Source organism: Falco biarmicus, chromosome 1 (genome assembly GCF_023638135.1).
Source record: "Falco biarmicus isolate bFalBia1 chromosome 1, bFalBia1.pri, whole genome shotgun sequence".
Lineage (NCBI taxonomy): Eukaryota > Metazoa > Chordata > Aves > Falconiformes > Falconidae > Falco > Falco biarmicus.
The window spans coordinates 33,204,409-33,228,257 of record NC_079288.1 but is presented as its reverse complement, the minus strand read 5'-3'; the positions used below and the strand labels follow the sequence as shown (position 1 = coordinate 33,228,257).

Genomic DNA, 23,849 nt, shown 5'->3' with positions numbered 1-23,849 from the left:
AAACAAACAAAATCTGGTATATTTCATGAATCAATGAAGTCCTTGAAGTATGGGTCCCAGCCCCAGGTGGCAAAGCTGGCTGGGCAGGAACCGGCTGCCCCGGTCCCCCAGGCAGCAGCTCCAGGCAGGACCCCCCTGCCCACCCCGTGGGGCCAGAGGGCAGCGCCTGCCTGCATGGCACAGCCGGGGCCAGGCAGCAGGGTGCTGCAGCCGGTGACACCCTGCTGAGAGCAGGAAAAACCTCAGGGGGTCCTAGGTGGAGCTGGGGGGGTCACTGGGGGATGCTGTCCCAAGCATCACCCAGACCCAGGGTGACCCATGGGCAGGCTCGGGGATGTGTGGCCCCCAGCCCTGGGGAGAGCAGTCACGGGTCCCACACATCCCCTGAGCTGGTTTTGGGGTGCAGGTGGGGAGAGGGGGGGGCTGGTGCTGCCCCCCCCGGCGCCACTCGCTCTGCGCCAGGCAGGTTGGGCTGCTGTCACATTGCACCGGCTTTCCCACCCTGTGAAGTGCGGTGGTTTCTATGGTGACGGTGTCCCCAGGATGGGTGGCGCAGAGGCCACGGCATCTCGGTGGATACAGCGGGGGACCCATGCACCAGCGCGGTCCCCAGCCCCCCATAAGCACAGCCCTGGCAGGGACAGTGCCCCCCATGACCAGCACCCTCAGCATCACCGCGGCTGCCCCCCAAAAGGTGGCTGCAGAGCCCCCCATTGCAGGACCAGTGGAGCCAGGACAAAAGCATCCTCCAGCAGAGCATCCCTGGCATGAGGACCCGACAGTCGAACGCGCCCCGGCTTCGGGGGCTTAAATTAAAACCAACTACAGAAATAATAGCGGGAGAAATCCATCTGAATAACCGTAGGTGGCAAACCCCGCGCGGCAGCCGCACAGGAGCCGTAATCTGCAAAGACAACAAAATTCATGACAAAGCACAAAGGGAAGCGCCGGGCTTCACCGTCCCCAGATATTCATCCGTTAACACGTTCCCTTTTTAGGCTGACATGTCATTTCAGACGGGCCTTTTTTCCTCCCCTTTCTTCTCCCCCTCAATGGCGCGCGGCTCTGCCGAGGCGGCTGCTGAATTGGATCACCTCAGGGCGAGCACTTTATTATCTGCAGTCAAAGCGTCACCACAAATACCCGTCTACACACACACGTGTCACTTCCCATTTGTCTCCTCCACGAGGTATTAGCGCCGTGCGCCGCCGTGTACCGTGCCACCGTGTCCACCAGTGCAGCAAAGGCAAACGGCGCCAGGCGGGAGGTGCGTGGGGAGGGCGGCATTGAGGCCAGGAGGATGCCATCGTGCCACCCCACTGCTGCCCCGATGCCACCCGGATGTCACCCCCATGCCAACCCCAATGCCACCTTGATACCATACCAATGTCATCCCAGCGCGACCCAAACATTGTCCCAATGCCATCCTGACACTAGCCCTGTGCCACTCCAATACTGCCCCCATGCCACCCTTATGACACCCAGATGCCACCCCAACACCATCACAATGCTGCCCCAATGCCACTTATATGCCACCCAACACTGCCCCAGCACAGTCATTACGCCACCCCAACGCCACCCTGAAGCCACCCCAATGCAATCCCCACGCCATCACGACGCCATCCTGAGCCTGTCCCAGTGCCATTCCAGTGCCACCCCAATGCGGCCCCAATGTCATCCCAGTGCCACCCCAACGGCACCCAATACTGCCCAAGCACAGCCCTGATGCCACCCCGATGTCACTCCACCACGCAACCGCTGAGGGGACCCCAGGACTGGGAGGGACCCCACCGCAGCCAGCAGCCCTGCAGATCACCCCAGCCCCTCTGCAAATTAGTATCTGAATCATTTTAAGGCACAGGCTTTGCACGCTGAGCGCCACTGCCAGCACCCATGGCAACCCGTCCCTGCTGAGGGGAGCAGGGTGGGCACCCCCGGCGCAGGCATCCCCAGGTCTGCAGCCCCGCCAGTGCCCGGGAAGCTGCTCCATGGCTGATGGACCGGTGCGGCTCTGGAAAGTTTGGAAACAAACCAAAACCCCCTCTTGTGCTGGGGCACGACCAGCGAAGACCACCCAAAGACCAGGGCTCTGAGCAGCCCCCCCGCCCATCCATCCCCACCATGCACATGACCGATGGAAAAGTGTTTTTGCAGCATTTCCTGGCAGGGAAAGTGCAAGTCAACAGCACATTTTGGGCATGGCAGTTAATTGAACTCCTTTTTATGGCACTTATATAAATACACAGACCCATCATTAACCGATCCCTTCCAGAAACTGAAAATGAAAGAATTAATCTTATTTCACTCATGTGTAACCCCTCATGAAATTAAAATGATATTTTATGGGTGTGTACAAAAGCAGCGCCTTGCTGCAGCTACTTTAATGAAAATGCCCTTGGAATAAGTAGAATTGGGTAACGAGAAGCCATTAAACAGGGCTTTATCCCATATGCAATTAAACAGTTTTATCACTGATGAGAGTCCCCATGGGTGAGCGGGGAGAGGTGTGGGTGACCCTGAAGCCAGATCTCTGGCACTCTGCTGCTCTCTAAGCCCCAGCCACCACCTCTCATTAGTGTTTTAATAACCCAGCCGGAGCCCTGGGAGGGCTGATGCCACCCCCCTAAGAGCCATTTCTTACAGCGTCCCCACGGGTCCGAGGTGCGAGGTCCCATGGGATGCCCGGCAGGAGGCCAGACGGATGCGCACGGTGAGAGGCGGCGGCTGATGCTTGCATGGTGAAAGCACAGAGGGAGCGCAGGGAGCCCCCCATAACACCCAGCTCCACACGGATCCCACCCTCTTACCAGAGCACGCATCCTGCACCTCCAGCTGCACACCCAGCCCCAGGCTGCCGGCAGAGCAGTGCCAGCTGAAGGAGGGCACACAGAAAGTAACATTTAATTAAATATAAGCCACTGCTACATTATTGCAGAGAGCAAGAGCAGCATAGAGTTTGGCCAAGCCGAGAGTGGTATTATTTGATTTATAATTTAAATAAAGCTCAGGATTCCTGTAATGCGCACAGAATAAAATCAAAAGGGACCAGGCTGCTGGAGTTAATTGGACGTGATATTTTCCTGAGGATGCTGCTTCTCCACAGGCTCCTGCTCCTCGGCTGGAGACGGGCAGACACAGGCAGGACTGGCAGGGCTCTGGGCACCCTCCTGCTGCCTCCTGCATCCTCCTCGAGGATGCAACGCTGTCATGCCAGGCTAGTGCTCGCGGTACAGCCCTGGGATTACTGGCAAGGGAAACTGGCTGCTGCCATGAGCTGCTGACAGCGAGCACCGCAGCAAAGTCACCTACAGCATTTTACAGGATGGATTTTGTGGGATGCACCGAGCCTGCTGGGATGCAGCTGCACCAGCATGTGGGGCACCAAGATGAGGGGGACAGTAATTAGCAGGAGAGCCAAGGGGTAGAACCAGGGGGCGAAGGCGCCGGGGCCGGCAGCTCCCAGCACGGGCAAGAAAATTAGTCAGCTCACCTTTTACGTGAAATTAATACAAAAATTAATCAGCGGCGTGGGCAGGATAATAGGATTTCACAGTGGTGCCGGGCCAGACAGCCAATGTGCCGAGAGCCAGACTCATTTAATATCGACAGAAACAATGCCAGAGGACAGAAATAAGACCCATAAAGATAATTACTGAGATACTCAGGAGCAAATTAAGTAATCAGAGGCACTTCTAAATTGTGCCTCATTTTAAGAGAACACTATCTTTGTCGATTACCTACACAGGCGTTTAGGAGGTGGCAGGAGGCTCGGCCCCGCGCATCAGCTCGCCGGCCCCTCTGCACCGTGCTTACCGCAGGTGCCATAAATAAAGAAGAGCAAATCGTATTCCAAACCAGATGCGTGGCCCTGGATGTCACCTGCAATTTAATTTGCACTAGCAGGAGGCAGAGAGGAACGAGACGTGCTGGATTTGCCCATAATGAGCGGAAACATACGGGCAGCTAAACTTTGATTAAGGTGACCTGGTTGGTGGCGGCTGGTGGCGAGCACGGGGGTCTGGCTGGGCAGCTCGGCCACCAGCACGCACCGCCCCAGGTGGGGGACAAGCCTCAGAGATCTCAGGCGAGCGTGGTCCTGCCTGGAGGGATGGGGTGCTCTCAGCCAAAACCCCTGGTACTCTGGTCCCCCGTACCTGCCGGGGTCTGGCTTGGGGTCAGACCTCTGCAAACTGCCCTCCTCCCACCGGCACAGCTCCGGGACCCTCTGGTACCCCAGGGCTGGGACCTCCCAGGGTGCAGGTGGCTGCATCCAAGAGCAGCTCTCCCCACTGATGGGTGCCTTGCCCTGTGGCAAAACCATGTACAGGGCTCCTGCTCCCTGAATCTCCTTATTTAGCATTGTCTGTGGTGGGGCAGGAAAGGCTGGGAAGCACCAACCCTGGGAAGCACCAGACCCTGGCAGGAGGATGCTCAGGGACCCCATCCCCAGGGTGCTGCTCCTCAGCATCCCCATGAGCAGAGTCTCAGGTTTCTGGCTCCGAGCCGCAACCGAGGAATGCTGCGGGGATGGGCAGACATATCCTGACCTCAGCATCACACCAGGCTTGACAGAGATGCCCAGTGCCAAACGCCTCCGGTCTCCAGAAACCCCTGCCAGGCTCAGCCTGCCCACGGGTCTCAGACCGTGTGGGCCTGGCTGAGCTAATTAACCCGTGGCAATGAGGCACACCGGGAGCCGGCCCCTGCTCCCCTCGCGCCAGCCCTGCGCCGCTGCACACTGCTCAGGCATGACGGATTAGGAATAATTTTACAAGAGCAACATCCGTTTTCCTTCCAGAGACTAATAAGAAGGAGACCCGAGCGGCACCGCGAGCTCCGATGCAGCACAAGCACACGGGGGTCCATGCATACCCCCACCAGCACCTTTGCAGACTCACCAAGACCCCGAGAGCTGACACCCTGATGGATGCTTGGGGGCAAAGATCTCAGGAAGCACCGATCCCACCTGCCCTTGCGATCGCAGATGCACACACAAGTGCTTCCCTGCCTGCAACACTGGGATGCACGGGCGCCCATCACCCTGCCTCTGGCTTGGGTGCCCTGCTCCCTGCAGCCGTGCCATGCTGGAGCTTGGGGAGCTTCAGCTGAAAAATAACCCTCCTGGCTGGCAGTGAGCATCGCTGGAGCAATGCCGGGGGTCCCCAGGGTGGCCAAGCATCACCCAAACCCCGTGCCTGGCTCCCTCGGCTGTGTCGGGGTGCCCAGGTAGAGGGAAAAAAACATCTCTGGGAAAATACAGATCATTAAACAAATGCCCGGGGGCTGTCACAGACTAACAAGCAGAGCTTTAGCAGCTGATTTGTCTTCAGTCGGCAATGTTTAAAAATCCAACTGAGACCAGCAGAAAAATATCCACTCCCCTCTTTAAAACACACATTCATCACTTGAGAATCTTAATGCGTCTTTCCCAGCCGGGGAGGTCAAACACGCCTGCCTAAAGCAGGCTCATTAAATATACATTTAATCACGGTTTGGATTGAGAGACAAAGGCTGGGAGAGACAGGTGCTTTACTGGAGTGACCTTTTGGATCCCATTTTAATGTAACTAGTTTACAGCTTATCTGAAAGGCCAGCTCCTGGGGAAGGCGAGCTGCTGCAAAACGGAGAAAGTAATTAGGGGGGGAAGGGCCGGGGAGGTTTGTGGGGCGCGGAGCAGGCGACAGCAGCATCCTCTGCCGCCACTGAGCTTCCCAGACAGCTCTGCAACATTTTCTGAAGTTCGACTTATCAACCAGAGCAACCCAATTTAATTTGCTTATCTTGTCTCCTTCCTCCCCCTCCCCTCCCTGCTTCTCCTGCTCTTTTTAATTATCGGTTAAATAAATGTCTTTTTCAATAAGGGAAGCAGCATCAAAGCAGGCACACCAACCCCCACCCACCAACCCCCCCGCCCCCGGGCACTTACACTTGCGCGGCTCCAGCGCCTTGTTGGGGCAGGCGAGGTGCTGGGCTGGGGGGTTCTGGGTCCTCTGCAGGCAGGCCAGCATGGTCTGGGTCTCCCGGCGGGCAGTGCCGCCCCCACCGCTGGCCCGTGTCCTGCCGAGAGAAGAGACACGCTGGTCAGGCAAGGAGACCTGCCCGCACCGCTGCCCACCACCCTTCTGCCCACCCAGCCGCTCTCCAGGCAGAGGTGCTGGAGGCAGGAGCTCCCGGCGCCGACCACGGGCACGCACGCTGCTCAGAGCTTTTTGCTCCTTTGGTGATAAATAAATAACTCTGAAAGCCTTAAATATGAATGGATATAAAATAAATATGAAGGTCTCCGTGGGTGATTTGCACTCCTTGCAAAGCTTTCCATCCTTCCCGCCAGGAATGGGGCAAAACCAGGGCATCCCCCCGGCACCGCGCTCCTGGCAGCGCCAGACCAGCCTGCTGGCATGCCAGCCAGCACCTCCCGGCACCGAGCAACCCTGCCGGCTCCGGCCAAGGCTGGGGAAAGATGGCGTTAAAATCCCGCTCAGGGTCCTGGGATCTGTCGCCAGCTCCCAGCTGGCATCAAAATCTGCTCAACAAAAGCTGGAGGGGTCAGGCCAAAGTCATCACCACCACCACTCTGCTAATTGTACATCCTTCATGAGCCACCGCGGAGGGCATGAATTATAACCAGTTGCTGCTGACACCCTCCCACTGCTCCGGCTGGCGCGTGGAGTGATATTGCTGCTTGGAGAGGGCAGGGAGACGTGGGCAGGAGCAGCAGAAAAGCAGGCAGCGGTGCCTGTCCTCCAGCATCGCAGCTTCTGAGCCATCGCTCTCCTGGCTGAACATCTACTGATGGCTGGGGGTCATGGCTGGGGGTCACGGCTGGGTGTCATGGCCGGGTACATCACTTCACCTGCTCCGTCATGGGGAAATCGTGCCCTCCTGCAGCTCTCCGTGATGTTTTCCACATGCCCTGGTGTTGGAGAGAGGTGCTGGGCTGGCAGGGAGCTGTGCGGTGGCTTTGGGCACACGTTGGCACAGCTGTGACCATCACCTGCCGGGCAGCGGAGCAGAGACAGATGCTCCCTGAGCTATGGCTGATGCTCTCCTTGCTCCACTGGTTTAAACATCGCCCAGAAACACACCTTCACAGCCACCACGGGTGCACAGCCAACGGTACCCATGCGCTGGCCGCTGGCTCTCACCCCATGCCCACCTCCACCGGGCACAGGGGTCCCAGGCTCTGGGCTCGTCCCCTGGCTGACAGCCGGTGGTGGCGGTGGGACCCACACGGGGTGTCCGTGCCATGGCTGCGCTCTGCCCGAGGGTCTCGCCCCGTCCCCCCCATGCTGCAAACTGGGGTAAGGGAGAGAGAGACTCATTTGCGAAAGGTGTGAGGAGCAGGAGGGGAGGAGGAAGTCATCTAATACCAAGCAGGTGTCTGGAGAACCCAGATTGTGCTGTTTTCTCCTAATAATGAAGTATTCATGAGTAAAAGCCTTTTTCACTACTTTCTTAAGACACTAATTTCACAACAAGCGCCTTGTTACCATGCAATTATTCCAATCGTGCATTTCTCCCAGATTCCATCTGTCCTCATGCTCTCTAAATGAAAGACAATCATGTAACCACCTTTCATTATTCACTATTTTACTTTCAGCAAAGGTACCCTGAAAGAAATTATTTCCTCTGAAAGGGACTTTTATTCAGTTTCAAAACCAATTTTCTCCTATTACTGTCTTAAAAAAAAAAAAAGAAGGGGGGCAGGGAGGTGTTTTTATTTCATGCATTACATACCCTTTGTTAACGCAGCTCGCAGTAAAAGCAGCCATATCCATTTTCTGGCTTCGATTTCTGGTAATTTTAAAATATGCCATTACAATCAGGCAGAAATTATACAGTTTGAAAAGAGAATGAAGTGCTTCTTATTCAGAGGCTGAGCGCACTTGACTGCCAGGGAGCTCGGCTCTCCCCGCCGGGACTCAGGGTGCGTTACGCAGCCCTGCTCCCCCTGCACCTTCGCTCCCCCCGCACGTGCCCACCGCTGCCTCCGCACCGGGGAGATGCTGTGCTGACCCCATCCCCACAGGGGGGACCCAGGTCGGGGCACCCATGGCCATGCAGGGGATGGCTGCGCTGGCTCCCACTCTACCTGAGCCTCAACTAGGCAGTGACCTCGGGGCTGGCATCCCGCCGGGTGTCACCATCTGGCCGATTAGCGGGCGGATGTCACCTCCTCCCCTGCGGCAAGGCCAACTCAGTGCTGGGATGCTGCCCCACGTCCCTGCTGGGCACGGGCTTTGTGGGTGGCTCGCGCTGCTGATGGATGCACATCAGGTCCTTGCTGATCCCCGGGGAAAGTGGGGCTGAGAGCAAGGAGAAAGCCCCCACAGGGCAGGATGCGGCCACCGGCAGGGCACCAAACACGAGTGCCAACAGGGGGCTGGGCAAGGATGCAGCCTGAGCCCCCGGGGAAGGGGGGATGCTGGTGGCCGCTCACAGGAGCTGTAGTCGCCTTTGGCCCTTAGGGCCTAGCCATGCAAGTCCCCGGGGGACATCCCCATGATGGCACAGGTGCTCTCCACACCAGTGCCCTCTGTGCCCTGCCACACAACCAGGCACAGCCCAGCACCCTCCCGGAGCCATCCTGACCTCAGCCATGCACAGCAGGAGCATCATCGGCATCAGCCGGCAGGGATGTGGGAGCCATATGCCAAACTAAATAAAGCCACCGGTTAATTCAGACCCCGGGTTTGCCCCCATCTCCCAGCATCATGCAGTGGAGACAATTTTTCCGACAGCTATGTTGCGCTTCAGCCCACCTCAGCCATGCTTCGTAACCACAAGGGCCCCGGCACCGCAATAACATCCCTCCATCCTGGCACCCTGCCAGGCACCCCCAGCGCACCCGAAGGCGAGAGGGTGGGCGCCGGCACAATGGGCATCTGTGCCGCGGTGGCATTTCGTTAATGCTGCTCAGAAAAGCCCCTGAATCAGCTGATGGGAATTGGGCGCTGGGCTGTCCGAACGCTTAGCGCCAGCTTAGTTAGCTCCATCTGCATTTGAACTAATTCCAATCAGCAGGATCCGATTTAGTTCAAGCTGCTCTGGCTCTTTCGTGGCAGGAAAGACAACACTCAGCAGTTTTGCTGAACCACCCCCCAGTTTATGTGGCCTCGATGGCCCCGCTGCCACCCGGCCAGCGGCACAGCCGGCACCGTGGCACATGGCAAGAGCATCCCGCTCTCGGGGATGCTAGGAGCAGGGTCCCTCAGGAACCCCAAGTCTGCATCCCACAGCACCACTCCCCAGCCCTGGCATCACCCCCCTCCATCCTTCCCCAGCCCCTCTCCAACCGCTCCTTCCTGGCCCCCACCCTGGGCCAGCTAATTTCGAAGCCCTATCTCTACATCACACTATTTATAAGCCCAAGGTCTTTGTGACTTTAATAATAATTAAAAAAAATAATAAAATACCCTCTCTGTCTAAAGCCCCAGTGACGGGAGGGTTTGGCACCTCCTCTGACATCAGCGGCTGATAAGTCGGGCTTATCTCCTCCGAGAGCCCCGTGAAGGTCCCTCTGGCGAGATAAGGCCAGCGCAGCTGTCGATAGAGGCTTTCGCAGGCGAGGATTTAGATAAAAGAATATGTGATGGGGGTGGGGGGGGGAAGGGAACATTTAAAGTCTCAGCCTGAACTGGGTCTGTGCTGCTGGCTGGACAGTGCGAGGGCAGAGGGGAGGGCAGGAGCAGCGCTCCAGCTGGGAAAAGTAAGGAACAAGGTCTCTGTCACCACCCAGGCTTGGGTGCAAGGTGAGCATCCTTCCCCGGGTGTTATCAGGGTGGCCTGGGGTGCAAGCCCAAAAAAAGGGAGTTTTCTAGGTTAGGAGATGAAGCGGGGCAGGAACACAGATGCTGCAAAGCTGTTTGAGTCATGCCGCCATGTCTCCCTCCGGGCTGTTAAAAGACAGTGCAGGGTTTGGCACAGGGAGAGGAGGTGACCGGGTCACCCCAGCTAGAAAAGGCACAAGAGGTTTCTGACAGCGCCGGCCGGGCGGTGTGGGAGCAAGGCTGAGGCTGGCAGCCACCCTCACAAGCTGGCAGCACTGATAAATGAAGCAAAAATGCTCACTGGTCGCTGGGGTGCCGAGTATCTGTGGTGCCAGGGCTACCTGTCGCGACCGGGGACACCCTGGTCCCTCATCCCTCCATGCTTGGATGGAGGAGAAACCCCCGGCTCCCCTTCCCCGCAGCCCTGGGGACATGGGTGCTACCTCCACAGCATCCCCAGCACGGCCACTGCCACCGCCCCACAGACACTGGCTTCCCATCAGACGGCATCCCTCCTGCACGGGTGAGGCGGTGCTGGAGGAGGAAGGCTTCCCTTCTGCACACCCCAAAGGTGATGTGGGTGCACACCCCACCAGGGATGCAGGTGCACACCCCAAAGGTGATGCGGGCGCACATCCCAAAGGCTTCCTCTCTGCACCTCGGGGATAGGTGCCCATCCCATCCCAGGGCAAGCGGGATTTTGGCTCGTGCTGCCGGCTGGCACCAAGGTGGTGCAGGCAGCTGCCGTGCCAGCTCATGCCCATCTCCCACCCAGCAGCAGATTTATGGTCCCCAGCTGAGGTGGTGGAGGGGACACGGCACTCGGCAAGCGACACCACAGCTCCGTCCTGCAACAGGCGAGCGCGGGAAAGGTCACCCCGCTGTAAATCACTGGGAGCACCAGATAAAATAAAGCAGAAAGTTGACGCCGCTGTGCCGAGGGCTGCAATAAAGCACGGCACGGTGCCGCTGGCCGCACCACGACCTTCCCCTCGCCTGGCCGCTGCTCCATCGCACCCGGCTAATCCGCTCCCCTCCATGCACTCCAGCCCCAGGCCTTTCAGGGGGCCCTGTTAATAATTAAATGTTAATCTAAAAAGCAATTTTAGCTGCAGTGCTGCAGATCTGGTTAGAGATTACATTAGCATGTAAGAGTCAAGGGTAATTTTCTCTAACCCCTCTTGTGATCTTTAAAACCCGCAGATCTTAAAGCAACACCAGCTCCTCTGATTAAAATTGGAAGCTGGGGTTTGCAACAGATAATGATGCTGGAAGTGATTATTTTGCTGCGGGGGAGTGGGGGCCTGTCTGTGGGAGTGACCCACACCGGCTGAGCAGCTGCTCCCGGCCCGTGCCCTGCGGAGATGCAGGGAAGGAGCCCAGGACACGGGCCACCACGTGGGATCTCTCGTCCTCCAGTTTCTCCACCTTGTCCCACCCTGCGAGATGGAGCTTGCAAGGGAGAACCCCAGGGAGGAGAGGGTGCACATCCCAAAGGCAACGTGGGTGCGCACCCCACCAGGGATGCAAGTGCACATCCCAAAGGCAATGTGGGTGCACATCCCAAAGGCAATGCAAGTGCCCAAGCCTCTCTTGAGGACACTGTGCATGGGGGCAGGACAGTCCCCTCCAGCACTAGGGACACCACAAGACACGCGGCGACAGGCAGGACCGGATACTGCCCATGCCCCCATCTCAGCCCCAGCTTGAGGGGCAGCTGCTGCCCCAACATGGTGAGCATCCCCATTTCCCACTTCCCTGGAGCCTGCCTTTGCTTATGGAGGAGACATTTTGCTGTCCCACTGCTAGAGGGACGGTGCGTTTTCAAGGCTGCTGTAACACCAAGATGGCACTGAGCTCACCAGCCGTGGCACACCGCCAAGGACGGAGCGGCACTGCCACGCCGGGACCTGGACAGAGCATCCCCTCACTGCTGGCACCTTAAGGCAGCAACCTTTCCACCCAGAGCCGAGGTTTCTCCTCCCACAACGGCTCCAAGAAGCAGCCCCTTAGGCTGTTCAAGAAAATCAACGTCAAAAAATACCCGAAAATACCCTTTTGTTAGCAAGCGGGGCCAGGGAGGCTGGGGCAAGGGCACAGCTGCCACAGCCCAGAGCAGAGGGGACAAGCAAATTGCCTCCCACCCGGTCCAAATGACCCAATGGAAGAAATAAGGTATCAGACGTGTCCATAAAGATGGAATTAAAAAAAACAATTTGAGTGCTGTTGAGCATTTGCAGACATCCTCGTGCAGGGCTCGGGCAGCCTGGTTAAATTTATGTGTCAGCTTTAAGGAGGCCTCTCATCAAATGAGCTATTTTGGGCAGAGATTAAAGATCTATTTTAGCTGCGAGCGGGAACAGCTCTCGAACAGGTTAATAATGATTCTGGAAACCCAAGTGTCTCCAGCACCCTGGGGCAGGGCAGCCGGAGCCCTGGGCAGCACTGGGGGTCCCTAAAGGTCCCTGAGCTGGGAGGGTGGGTGATGCCGGTGCAGCATCCCCCCTGACCCGCTGCCATCCTGCTGGGGAGGGAGAAACCCTCATGCTGCTGCTGCTGCTGGGCAAGGAGCGGCTGTGGCGCTGAGCAGGCGTGGGTAATTGGAAGTGGCAGACGCTGGCACGCTGCTGCTGAGAAGGTCATTACGTGGCACTGGGAACGAAATGCCAGGAGCCGGGGCGGGGGGAGCAGCCCTGTTAACAAAGGTCAGGGCCCCGCTCGGGTGCCTTTGGTGTTTTTGGCAGAGCCCAGCTCTGCCTGCATGCACCAGGGTCCTGGCAGGGCCGGTGCTCAGCGTGTGGGCAGGATCTGCCTATACGTGTGGATCCCCTCTAATCTGGTACCCTGCAGGAGCGTACCTGGTGGCAGGGACTGGGAGGCATGCTGCGCTGAGGGGGGGCGCTTTGCCCAGCCCCTCAAAGCACAACCTCTCATCCAACATGGTCACGCCATGTATCCATCCTGCAGATGGATGGAGGGGGAGAGGGGCCAGGGGGATGAACCCACTGTCCCCAGCAGTGAGAGCTGGATGCTCGGGATGCTCATGGGCTTTTGGTCCCAGCCCCAGCAGAGATGCAGGATCAAACCAGCAGAAAAGCCAAATGGTTCCAGGTAGGTCACCAGAACAGCAATTAAAACACCCCAGACCCCAATGAACCCAGAGCCCAGCCTGGAACGGGCATCCACCCCCTGGGTGCAGGCAGCACCCATGTCCCCAGCTGAGACCCAACAGACTCTGACACTGGGGAGACCAAAGCTTCCCAGCACCCACCACAGCTCCTTCTGCCCCATCCTGGGGGCTTGTCTGCCCTGCACCCTGACCGGGGGCTCCTGCGGTTATTCCGGCAGCACCGCGGTGCCCAGGCTGCCCAGGCACCCGTCCGGCTGCACTGTGCATGGCAGCCAGGCGCATGCCGCTCGGTAATTACAGCTCTGAGCGCCTGAGCTGTGAAAGAATCTGACGAAGGAATCCAGGGTAGATCGCGCTGCTGAAATTACTATAATCAAAGGCTTTCACAAAGGCTTCAAATGCAACCAATTACCCTGAAAGGCGAGGCAAGAAAGAAAACAAATTAACGTGTTTGCACAGAGCCTCCGCAGCAGCGCACACATCGCCCTGCGCCGCCCTCGACCCCGGCCGGCCACTGCTTTCCATCCCTGGTCCTGCTCCCCATCCCCAAGTACCAACTTCCCATCTCTGGGCAGCAATTCCCCATCCCCTGGGTACCCGCTCCCCATCCTCGGGTACCAATTCCCCATCCCCGCTGCTGCTCCCCATCCCCGCATCCTGCTCCATCGCCGCTGCCCCTGCTCGCCTCGGGGTGCAGCTGCACACAAAAGGGCTCTGTGCCCATCCCTTGCCCCGCGCCCGCCCGGCTGCTGCCCTGCTGGCAGACAAAAGCCCTGCCTGTGCCGGCGGCTGGGTCCGGCGCAGGCTCGGGGGCTTGCCAGGGTGGCCTGGGGAAACCTCCCTCCCTCCTCCCCCGGCGCTGGCTGGGGTTCCCGGGTGAGGGGAGGCGCAGGGTCCTCAAAGGCGCCCATTGAGCACAGCCCCGCATCGCCTGACAGATGGGGAAGCTATTCACAGCGGGGGCCCCCCCAGCCCCCCAGCCTTGCCTCCTTAGGTTACGCTTCGTCTGGGCTGCCAGCCTGGGTGAAAAGAGGGAGGAAAAGGAAAAAATAAAAAAAATAAACTTCATTCTTTTAATATTTAACGAGAGTCCATCACCCTAAGTCTATTTTGTAATACAAAGCTCTGGAGATTTAAACCCTTCTCACCCAGAGAGATGGAAATGAATGGTGCTCTTTAATGAGCTGGTTCAGCAGAAAAGATAGATTTCTAAGATTACTGTAGGAATTCTTATAATTGATGTGTACTTTTGTAACGAGGATTATACCACCATCCGGTCAAGTAATTCTGGCTCTTCCCCCCCCTGCTTCTCCTGAGCATGCCCTGCTTTTGGGGTTCCCTGAGGGAGAGGGACTGGGGGTGAAAGCAACACAGGGGGTGGGAGAAGAAGGAAAAGCCCAAGAAAAATGAAACAGGCTTTTCTTATTTAGCCTAACGCAGCCACCGAATGGGAAAATAAGGCATCTCTCCAGATTTATATATTTGTTTTACAAAGCCCTACTTTCCTGCACTGATCCGAGGCTGGATGAGCCGCTGAATGCAGAGTAATTAAAAGGAACAGAGAACAATACCCACGCCTGCCGAAGAACGCGGAGTTTCCCTCAGATGTTTATAGCAATTGTATGAAAATGTACAAGCCGGGATGGCAAGAGCTGACAGCCGCGCCGGAGCAGCCGTGATTGCGAGCTGGCTGCCTCCCCCGGCTGATTGGCATTAATTGTGCGCGTTTGCAAAGCAGAACGGAAAGTCTGACATTAGCTGCAAGCCAACATTTCTTTCTAATAGTCTTAATGATTACGACGAGAGTTGATGATCATTGTGGGGCGTTAATAGTCCGGAGAGCGGCTCTGTGGCTTCTCCTGGTGGGGATGAGAACTGGGCTGTCCCCATCCCTGTCCCCATCAGCCCTGTGCCTGCAAGGGGACATGCTCCCCAGGGTGGGCTGGGGGTGCGGCAGGATGGACTCCAGTGGTCCCACTGAGTGTCCCCAGGGACACACACACACACTGCCCATCAACCTGTAAAACTCTCTGGGAAGGACAGTGGAGGGGACAGCAACCCCCTGCCCTCTCCAGGGTGCGAGCAGCTCCCACCCCATCCCCTGGCTCTGCCCCACAGGAGAGGGGTGGCTGCGGCAGGGGTAGACACCAAGAGGAAGAACGGCCCCCATCCTGAGAGCCCTCTGGGGTGTACCCAGGGATGTCCCACGTTGGCTCTGCCCTGAGGGAAGCACTGGGCCACCCTGGTCCCACGGGTACCCCAAATGCAGCCAGGTCCCAGCAGCTCCCCCAGGCGCATCCTCACCAGGAGGGGCTGGGGGGGGGGCGGCATGGAGCAAGAGAGGGGAGAGCAGCTGCAAATAACCCACATAAACAGCAGAGCTTGTTTAAAAGCTGATGAATGAAACCTGAGTTTTCTAGACTTTTTACAAGGCTGTTTTCTGGATGTCCTTGAGCTTCACTGCGGCCCAGAGGCCCGTGGGAGGGTGGGTGGGCTGCAGAGACTGGCACAGGATGCTCTGACCACAGCTGAGCCAGAGCCAGATGTGCACAAAACCCCTCCGCAGCCCTGACCTACCCAGGTTTACACAGGAGGAAAAATCAATGGCCATCGATCTGCAATATAAAGAGAGAACGCGGCGCTGGCAGGCGGCAGGCAGCTGGCATCTGACCGGCGCTGTGCGGAGGACACAGCTGGGGGTCACCTCGCTGGGGACCGGTGTGCCCACCGGGGAACACGGCTCGGGGCATGGCCAGGCTGCCGGCAGCACCGACGGTCACCCCGTGTGCACCAGGCCCCTCTGGGCAGCTCTGCCAGTCCACGTGCCGTAAACCCTCGCCGCAGCAGATAGGGCACATCCACGGTGTGTGGGCGGCCCTTGCCCGTGTCCTCACCGGGACACAGCCAGCACCAGCCCGGCTTCCCCCTGGCTCCCCTGAGGCCACTGCTGGGACAGGCAGACAGCTTCAGCCCAGCTCCAGCCTGTTTCAGCTTTGCATTTATTTTTTTTTTATCCTCTGTTTGCCAAGGTATCACTCAGCTTTGGGCTTTCTGAGCTCACTAGTAATTGTTCCCAGATGAAAAGAAATAAAGACTTGGTCCCTCTCCTCCTTCCCCCCTTTTCCAAAAAAAAAAAAAAAAAATAGTCCGTAAAGAAGAGCTATAAAAATGGCTTGTTATCTCACCTAGTGAAGCTCAGACTGTATGTTATTGCTAATTGGGTATAACATCCTTGTCTTGTTCTGCTCTCTGAAGCTAAATCAAGAAAGCACCATTGCTGCGAACTAATTATATCTCTGGACTGCAGACTCCAGCTTGTCTTCCCCTTTATTGAGTTAAAAAATGGTCACTAACCTTAATCTCTCATATTCCCAAGCATCAGAGCTGCTGAAAAACCACCACTTCCACCTGCATCCCAGTCTATGCTGAGAAAGATGGAGCACGTGGCTGGGCAAAGGCTTTGTGCTGCTCCGGGACCCAGCCCCACGTGTCAGCCCGGAGGTGCTCACCCCTGCAGCACCCCACGGCGCCGGCGTGCACTGGGACCACCACAGATGCTGCCTGGATCCCTGCACCATCGAGCCTTTATCATATGCAGCTCAGATGCTTTCCGTGCCACACAAGCAGCCACTGCTGCTTCTCTACCTCTCCTTACCGGGAAGTTTAAGCTCCTTTCATTACAATGTTTTTAAAATCTGAACCCTGGGCAGCATTCCCTCGGCCCAAGCTTGGCAGATGTGAGCACCTGGGTCACATGCGCCCAAACCACGGGGAGTGGATGCTGCTCCAGCTCATCCACATCAGCTCCCAGTCCCAGCCCAGGATGGAGCCCGACAGTCCTGTACATGCTGGTGCTCACCCACAGGTCCCCCAGAGGAGCAAGGACACCGCGGCCACCCTGCTGCACCACCACAGGTGGCTACAGCCAAAGCGCTCCGGTTACCGGTGAGGTGCAGCTGCATGCTACGGCACTGCTGCCATGGCACAGACCCCAGCAGCACCAGGTCACCGTCAAAAGAGAGCGGATAGCCAGACCCCCAAAAGCAGTGGGTGCTTTGGCACCACAGCCATGTGGGACAGCCCCACCCTGGTGCCTCCCTGGCACCACAGCCATGTGGGACAGCCCCATCCCGGTGCCTCACTCAGCACCGGCTGTGTGGGATGGGAGATATAAGCAGAAATGCAAAGCGGTGGGTCAGAAACCAAAGGGTGATGCCACCAAGCTCAACACTGAGCCCAGCTCCCTCCCCCTGCCCAGGAGGACCAGTGCAGATGGTGTTACTTTCCAAAGGGAAAGCCAAGCTCCGGTTCTCCTTGCGAGCCAAGAGCATCCCTTAAAAAATTGATACTTCCCTGACTATTAATTAACCTGAACCACTTAAAACCGCCTTCAATTTGTCAGGTTTAACTGCCAGCTCTTCTCAGTAAATCAAGCGTCGCGTGCAGACGGAGGCTGCGCGTGCAAAGGGAGCAGGCAGCGAGCGGAGCGCGCAGGGCACCCTGCACCATGCTCGCCATCCCATCCCCTGAGAGCACTGACGACGATATTCCTACCCCAAAATTAGCCAGGACGCAATATTAAACATGACGGCTGGGCAGGCAGGCAGGAGCAGGCAGGTGAGGAGCACCCCACACTGCTGCACTCCCGTCTCCCCCCATGGCACCCCCGTCATGTAACCAAGGCCAAATTTGAAAGCAATATGAATATTCATCTCTGGCGGTGCAATCTCCCCACTGCAGGGTATTAAGGCTTTATTACTGTGTGTTACCAGTGATACTAAGCCAGCCCTTGCTCTAGCCTGGAGCACGGCAGAGATGACCTACGAGAGGCAGATGGCGAAAGCCTTGGAGAGCATCGGACCCTGGGATGCGCCTCCCCTCATCGGGGCAAGGAGGGGGCTGCACACCCTGGTCCCATGCAGGGGGATGGGGACACGGCCGAGAGCTAGGTCCCCCCACTATAACCCCATCCTCACGCAGGGCTAGCCCCTCCAAAATGCCTCCCCACGTCAGGGCTGTCCCCTGGCCCCCGCACCGTACGGCTAGCCGTTTTGGGTTAAAACGCTGATGTATTCTCTCTTTAGCGAAAGGAGTCCCAGGGGCTATAAAAATTCCCAGCAGGCTCCTGTCAGTCTCAGGTCATTAACTTTCTTTCATTGGGAGTTTGTTTACAGCCAGCCATAAATAGCGGCGCCCGTGCTGCTCACCAGCCGGGACACCCGTGCAGGAGGGCACAGCACCCCAGGGCGCGGGGTCCGGCGCTTGCCCCCACCGTATTGACTTTTCTCACATCCTGCATTTCTCACCGGCCTGGCACCCCAGCCGGCACGCCACGGCATGGCTGCCACGGTGCCATTTGCCACAAAACCACCTCAGCCCTGCAAATCGATGGGGTCACCTTGCACGCAGCCGGAGGGAGCCGGGGCACGTGCTTGGGTGCGCCTGTGGCTCACTTGTGGTCTTTCCTGGAGGAGGAGGAGGAGGAGGAGGAAGGTAGCCAGTCTGAGTTGCTCGTGTGGGCAACCAGCCCCCAGGACCTGCCCTACACCTTCACCCAGCCCAGCACCCGCTGCAGGGGGTGTCCAGCCCCTGCGCCCATCACAGGCACTGACCTCGCGTCAGGACCTCTGTGTGTTTGAGAGATGTCCCTGTGCACGGAGCCCCGGCAGGGACCCCAACACCCCTCATCTCACCGCAACCTCCACCTCAGAACCTCTGCCCTTCCCTGGCAGCCCCTAGGGTGCTGCAATGATCTACCGGCATGGAGGTGGAAAGCAGGAGAGCCAAGCGCATTGCCAGCACGGCATCACGCTCTAGCCGGGCTGCTTTCCACATCAGGGCTCCTCCATGCCCGAGCACACCCGGGATGATCTCGGAGCACCCACATCCCACCACCTGCCCGAGAGATGCACCCACGGCACTGCTGAAGCTCCCACACCGGGAGCACAGCCCAAACCCCACCAACGCCGCAGCAGTCTCCGTGTGCCTACCGGTTGGGAGCCTGCCGGGTGCAGGTGCCCAGGGCTGGCAGTGGCACTGCAGGTGATCAGGAGCTTTATTTGCCGTGAGCACACGCGGCAGCTCTGCCACGGCCGTGCGAACCCACCAGCTGCAGCTCGAATAAAGACACAGGATCACAGGGCTCCCGAGAACCGTGACTCGGCAGGGCTCAGCCGGAGCACCGGACGCTAGTTTAATATTTACCCCCCGGCCCCAGCCCAGCAAAGCAGCTGGCACTCCCTGCTTTGGGGGCGCTGAGCAGGGAACCTCAGAGCCCAGGCTCCCCGCTGCTGGCACATCCAGCTCCCCATGCTGCCCGGCTCAGCTCCATCAGCCCTACGCTGGCACGGATGCCCAGTGTGGGGTGTTGGTGGCATGCCCCCCCCCCTATGCCTCACCCCAGGCTGAGGAGAGCTCCTGGGGGTAAACAGCCACAGCAGCACAGCAGGGTCTGGCTCGCAGCAGCCAGCAGCCCACCTCTCATTTCATTTCACGGGATGGCTACAAGAACAGCCGATGCACGGGCCGAGAGCACAGTCCAGCAGCACCCCAGGCTGCGCAGTGGGCTAAGAGATTAAACCCCAAACTCACCCACGGTGACTTCTGCTCTTCCGGGACCCATCCCTGGGAGAGCAGGGACTCGCCAAAAATCACAGCCTCATCACTCACGGTCCCCCACGTCTATGGAAATATCTATATTTTAATCCATATACTGGCACAACCTGTAATCAGAGCAACACAAATAGCCCCTGCTTCCCATGTAAATTAAAAACACCCATTAGGCAGATTTCAAAAGATGTCAGTAGGCTTATAATTATACACGACATCCTTCCGAGATAAAAGCGATTACCGAGGATGCAAATCACTTAGCAACCAATCAGTGCCCCCAGAGTGCAAAGCACTGACCAGCCATCCATTTTCGCCTCGTCCTTTTATTCCCTGCATCGAGCAAATACAAACACAGATAAAGAGAGGCACAATAGCTCTTGACACGCAAATAGGTTAACATAATAAAGCCAGCTTTAGCCGGCTCACTCGAGGGAGAAAAGCAATTCTCAGGCAAGCAGGAGGTAATAAAACAGGGCTTTTGTGTTCCTGGCTCCCATTCTCACCCCTGCGCCAGCTTTGCTGCATTAGCTGATAGGCATCGTGGTTTGATTGAATTACCTTTCATGAATATTAGCTTTTTGAGGAATGCGCAGGCAGCAGAGAAAGAAGAAATGTCTTATTTTTGCATGCATGCGCCCGCTGCAGACGGACATGCGGCGGCACAGATGCCGGCGGGGCTGGGAGCGGGGTCCCGGCAGGTGCAGCCCCCGGCCCACCCCGCCAGCTGCAGCATCCCTGCGGGCAGCACCAGCCGGGCTGGGGGGTCACCACACACGGACTCCCCTCACCCGAGGATCACGCACCACCAGCAAAGGACCTTACCCTGCCCGGAGAGGATATCCTGCTCTGTCCCCAAAAGGAGCCGTGGGGTCACCAAGGCTCCCACCACCCATCCCGTCGCTCTGGCACCCGCCAGGCTCAGGGGTGGCACCCACATCCCTGCCCTTGGTACCCCGACAGCAGGAGGACAGCAGGGTGGGTTGGCTCCCACCAAATATTTACGAGGCTGTGGCTCCCCGTGGCGGGTCAGGATGCGGCTGGAGAGGGATGCGGGGCTGCCCAGCTTCGCCGCAGATTTTCCCACACAAGTTCAGGCCACGCAGGAAACCTGCTTCAGGCAAAAATTAACTCTGCTGCCTGGCAGGGATGCAAACGCCTAGCACTAACCCCGCACGCCCGGCAGGAGCAGCTCAGGGATGGCGGCGGGCACAGAACGCCGTGCTTGGCAAGGACCACCACCACGGGGTCATGGGACCTGGGAGACCCTCAGCCCTGGGCGATGGAGCCCTTCCCCGGGTAGGGCAACATCCTACAATCAAAAGCACCAGGAGGGAAGGGGCTCCTCCACAGCCTGCTCAAGGGATGGGCGCGTGTTTCAGGCTCAGATAAGACTCATAACCACAGAGGGGCTATAAAAATGAGATGATGGCCTCCCTGGAGGGGCTCTGTCCCCCTGGGCACGGCATGGCAGCAGCTACCCCATCTCCTCCCACCACGGGCTTCTCTGCTCCAGACTGGGGATGAATATTCACACCCAGATATTTTAATTTTTAACGATACAGCCAGCTGAAACGGGGCTAACCTCGCATCCAGCACTGCTCTGGCACACAGACTGTGCCCCACCAGTACCGGCCCACTCAGCCAGCAGGAAAGCCGTTCTTAAAGCCAGGAAAACAAGCCAGGCTCCCGCTGCCAGGGAACAGCTTTCTCTTCCCCTGCTCTACACACAAGGTCAGAAGAAGGCACCACAGCGAGAGCTCCCCTTCTCCTTCCACTATGGCTTTGAAGCAGCCTAACCCAACAGCACATGACTCACACCATGGCTTGCCCCGGCACCTGAAAATCCACTCCTGAAAGTTTTACAGATCCGCAATAAGAAAAATCCCTCCCGAGGACACCAGGTGCCCTCTGCCAGGGATGTTTCCTACCTCACATCCCTGCACCGGAGCCCACGTGTGAAGGTTTTGCTGGCTGCGGTCCTGCCAGTGCACAGTCCACCTGGACCACCAACCACCGGCATGTGCCCAGACAGTGAAACCGCACTGCAGGGGCATGGGAAGGTACAAAACTGCCAAATGCCACAAAATCATCTCGAGCAAGATGAGGGACACTGCTTATTGAGAGAGGGGTCGCGTGGCTCTGCCCCCCACACCCGCAGAGCCCATGGCCTCACACCCTGAGCACTCTGCCTTCCAGGCAAGCACGTCGCCCACCCAGGCCAGCTGCCTGCAGCCTCCGAACAAGAGCATTACAAGCAGGAGGATGCACATATATACATATACACACACACACACATCTCAAAAAACTCCCTTACAGAGACATCTCGGCCCCGACAACCAGAGCCAGGCAACCTACTGCTGGCTGCCTTATGCCAAGCAAATTCATCCCTCGGAAAGCACCCAGCATGGCTGGAAAACTTTGCCACTGCCTCTCCTTCAGAAATAAAGCCACAGGGCCAGAGCTGTGCCATGGTTTCAAGCAGGCTCAGCGGTGCCCTGCAGCCAGCCCTGCCGAGCCGCCGGCAGCTCTCTGCGCCCAGGCCCTGCCTCTCCAGCCATGAAATTCCCACGATGTGATGGCTCTCCCCAGAGCCAGATTTGGGTGCTGGGGCTGAGCCACCCCCGCCAGCACCGGGAACACCTTGCTTTCTGTTGGGGACTGAGCCAGAGAGGCGGCACAGCCCACTCGTTCCCAGCAGGAGCTGGTCGCAGCCTTGGAGGATGCCCAGCCATGCTGCCCGTGAGCTCTCGGGGACCACGATGCCTTGTCCCTGTGGATCACATTCCCAGAGCTGATGGTCCAGAAGATGCTCCAGGGATGCTTCCCTTGTGCAGCAGGGCTTGTTTCGGGAGATGCCTTCGGCCCGCAGACATCTCTGCGGGGCTGAGCCACCCGGCCCGGCGACAGCAGCCGGGGAGATGGGCTTTTCAATAAAACATCGCAGGGTGGCTCCTTTTCCTCTCCGCTCCTTTGTGACCGGCGGTATCCACACCAGTGAGGGCCCATCCACACCAGTGAGGGTCCATGGTGGGGCTCTGCCACCACCCGCTCCGGTGGCCCTGTGGGGTCAGGCGCATCCACGCCGCCTCCCTGCCCGAGCCGGCTCCGGATGGAGGAGAAAAAACCTTTTTTTTTGTTTTCATTTCTTCCCTCTTTTTCCAGGCGAAAAGGGGCAGCCGGGGTCGGCGGAGAAAGCAGCAGCTGACGGACGGCTCACGCTGGAAGTGTCTCAGCTCTCCTCGTGGAGGCACCCGTGGATATTTTATTTCCATTGAGTCAGGCGACCCAAAAAAGCCATAAAAAAAAAAACAACACCCAAGAAAGAAAAAAAAAAAAAGTTGCTCCCGTTCCTCTCCGGTAGCGACGGGCGAGCCGGTCCCCAGCCGGCGGCGGTGGCTCCGCGCCCGCCGTGTCCTCCCCGCGGCTGCGCGGCCGGGGGAGCCGGGCACCGCGCTGCGGCGGCGCCGCCTCCTGCTGCGCTCCGGGAACCGGAGCCCCCCGGTCCCCCCGCGCCCCCCCCGCCCCTCCCCACGCCGGTAACCCCCCCCGCCCCCCCGGTGCCCGCCGCCGCCGGCCCCCCGTTACCGTCAGAGCTGGATCCGGGCCGGCTCCGGCCGCTGCGGTGCGGGGTGCGCCGGGCCGCCCCCCCCGGGCCGCGCAGCAGCAGCGGCGGCGCCCGCCCGGCCCCGCGCCCCGCCGGCGGCCCGCCCCGCCCCGTGCGCGGCCAGCGTGCGGCGGCTCCCGGCGCTCTGCCCCCGGGGCGGGGGATAAGAAAAAAAAATATCCGGGAGGAAAAAAAAAATTTTTTTAAATAAATTAAAATAAAATAACCCCCGCGCGGATAGGCTCAGGCGGCGCGGGGACCCCCGGGGGCATCACACCGCGGGCCCTCCGGTTCCTTTGTGCGGCGGCGGCGGGGGCCCGCCGGCGCGGGGCGGGCAGGCCGGTGGCGGGGCGGTGGCGGCGGTGGCGGGGCGCGGCCCCTCGGCGCTGCCTCCCGCCCGGTGCGCGGCTGCGGCGACACTGAGCGCCCCGCGCGGGGCCCGGCGGCCGCCCGCGGCTCGGCCCCGCCCCCGGCGCGTTACCATGGCGACGCCGCCGCGCGTCCTGCGGGGAGGGGCGGGGCCAGCCCGGCACACGCTCCCCTTTCGCGGGAAAATCCGAACCGGCCGGCGGCAGGCGCCCGGCGCGGGACTGCGGCTCCCGGCGTGCCCCGCGCGTAGCCGCCGCGCCACGGCCCCGCTTGGCGCCGCGGGTCCTCATGGGAGTTGTAGTCCCGCCACCGCGGGAGGGGGGCTCTGCGGGGATCCCCCTCCCCCCGCCGGGGGTCTCGACGGCAC

The 23,849-nt window shown here is 58.9% G+C and overlaps 1 protein-coding gene across 3 annotated transcripts in view; it reads right to left on the bottom strand.

Annotated features, from left to right (window-relative positions):
- The window catches only part of FAM222A (family with sequence similarity 222 member A), a 32,601-nt gene extending 9,083 nt beyond the window's left edge, over positions 1 to 23,518 (bottom strand). Inside the window, exons 1-2 of one of the 3 annotated variants that reach the window (XM_056326466.1) lie at positions 23,095 to 23,518; positions 5,927 to 6,057 (exon numbers count right to left, since the gene is read on the bottom strand). In XM_056326466.1, the coding sequence (XP_056182441.1) occupies positions 5,927 to 6,008 (82 nt within the window). In that variant the 5' untranslated portion in view covers positions 6,009 to 6,057; positions 23,095 to 23,518. Of the gene's footprint in view, positions 1 to 5,926; positions 9,263 to 19,491; positions 22,477 to 23,094 lie in introns of those variants that run through there. The other 2 variants (XM_056326467.1, XM_056326465.1) reach the window with 2 other exon arrangements.
- Positions 23,519 to 23,849: the final 331 nt, after the last annotated feature.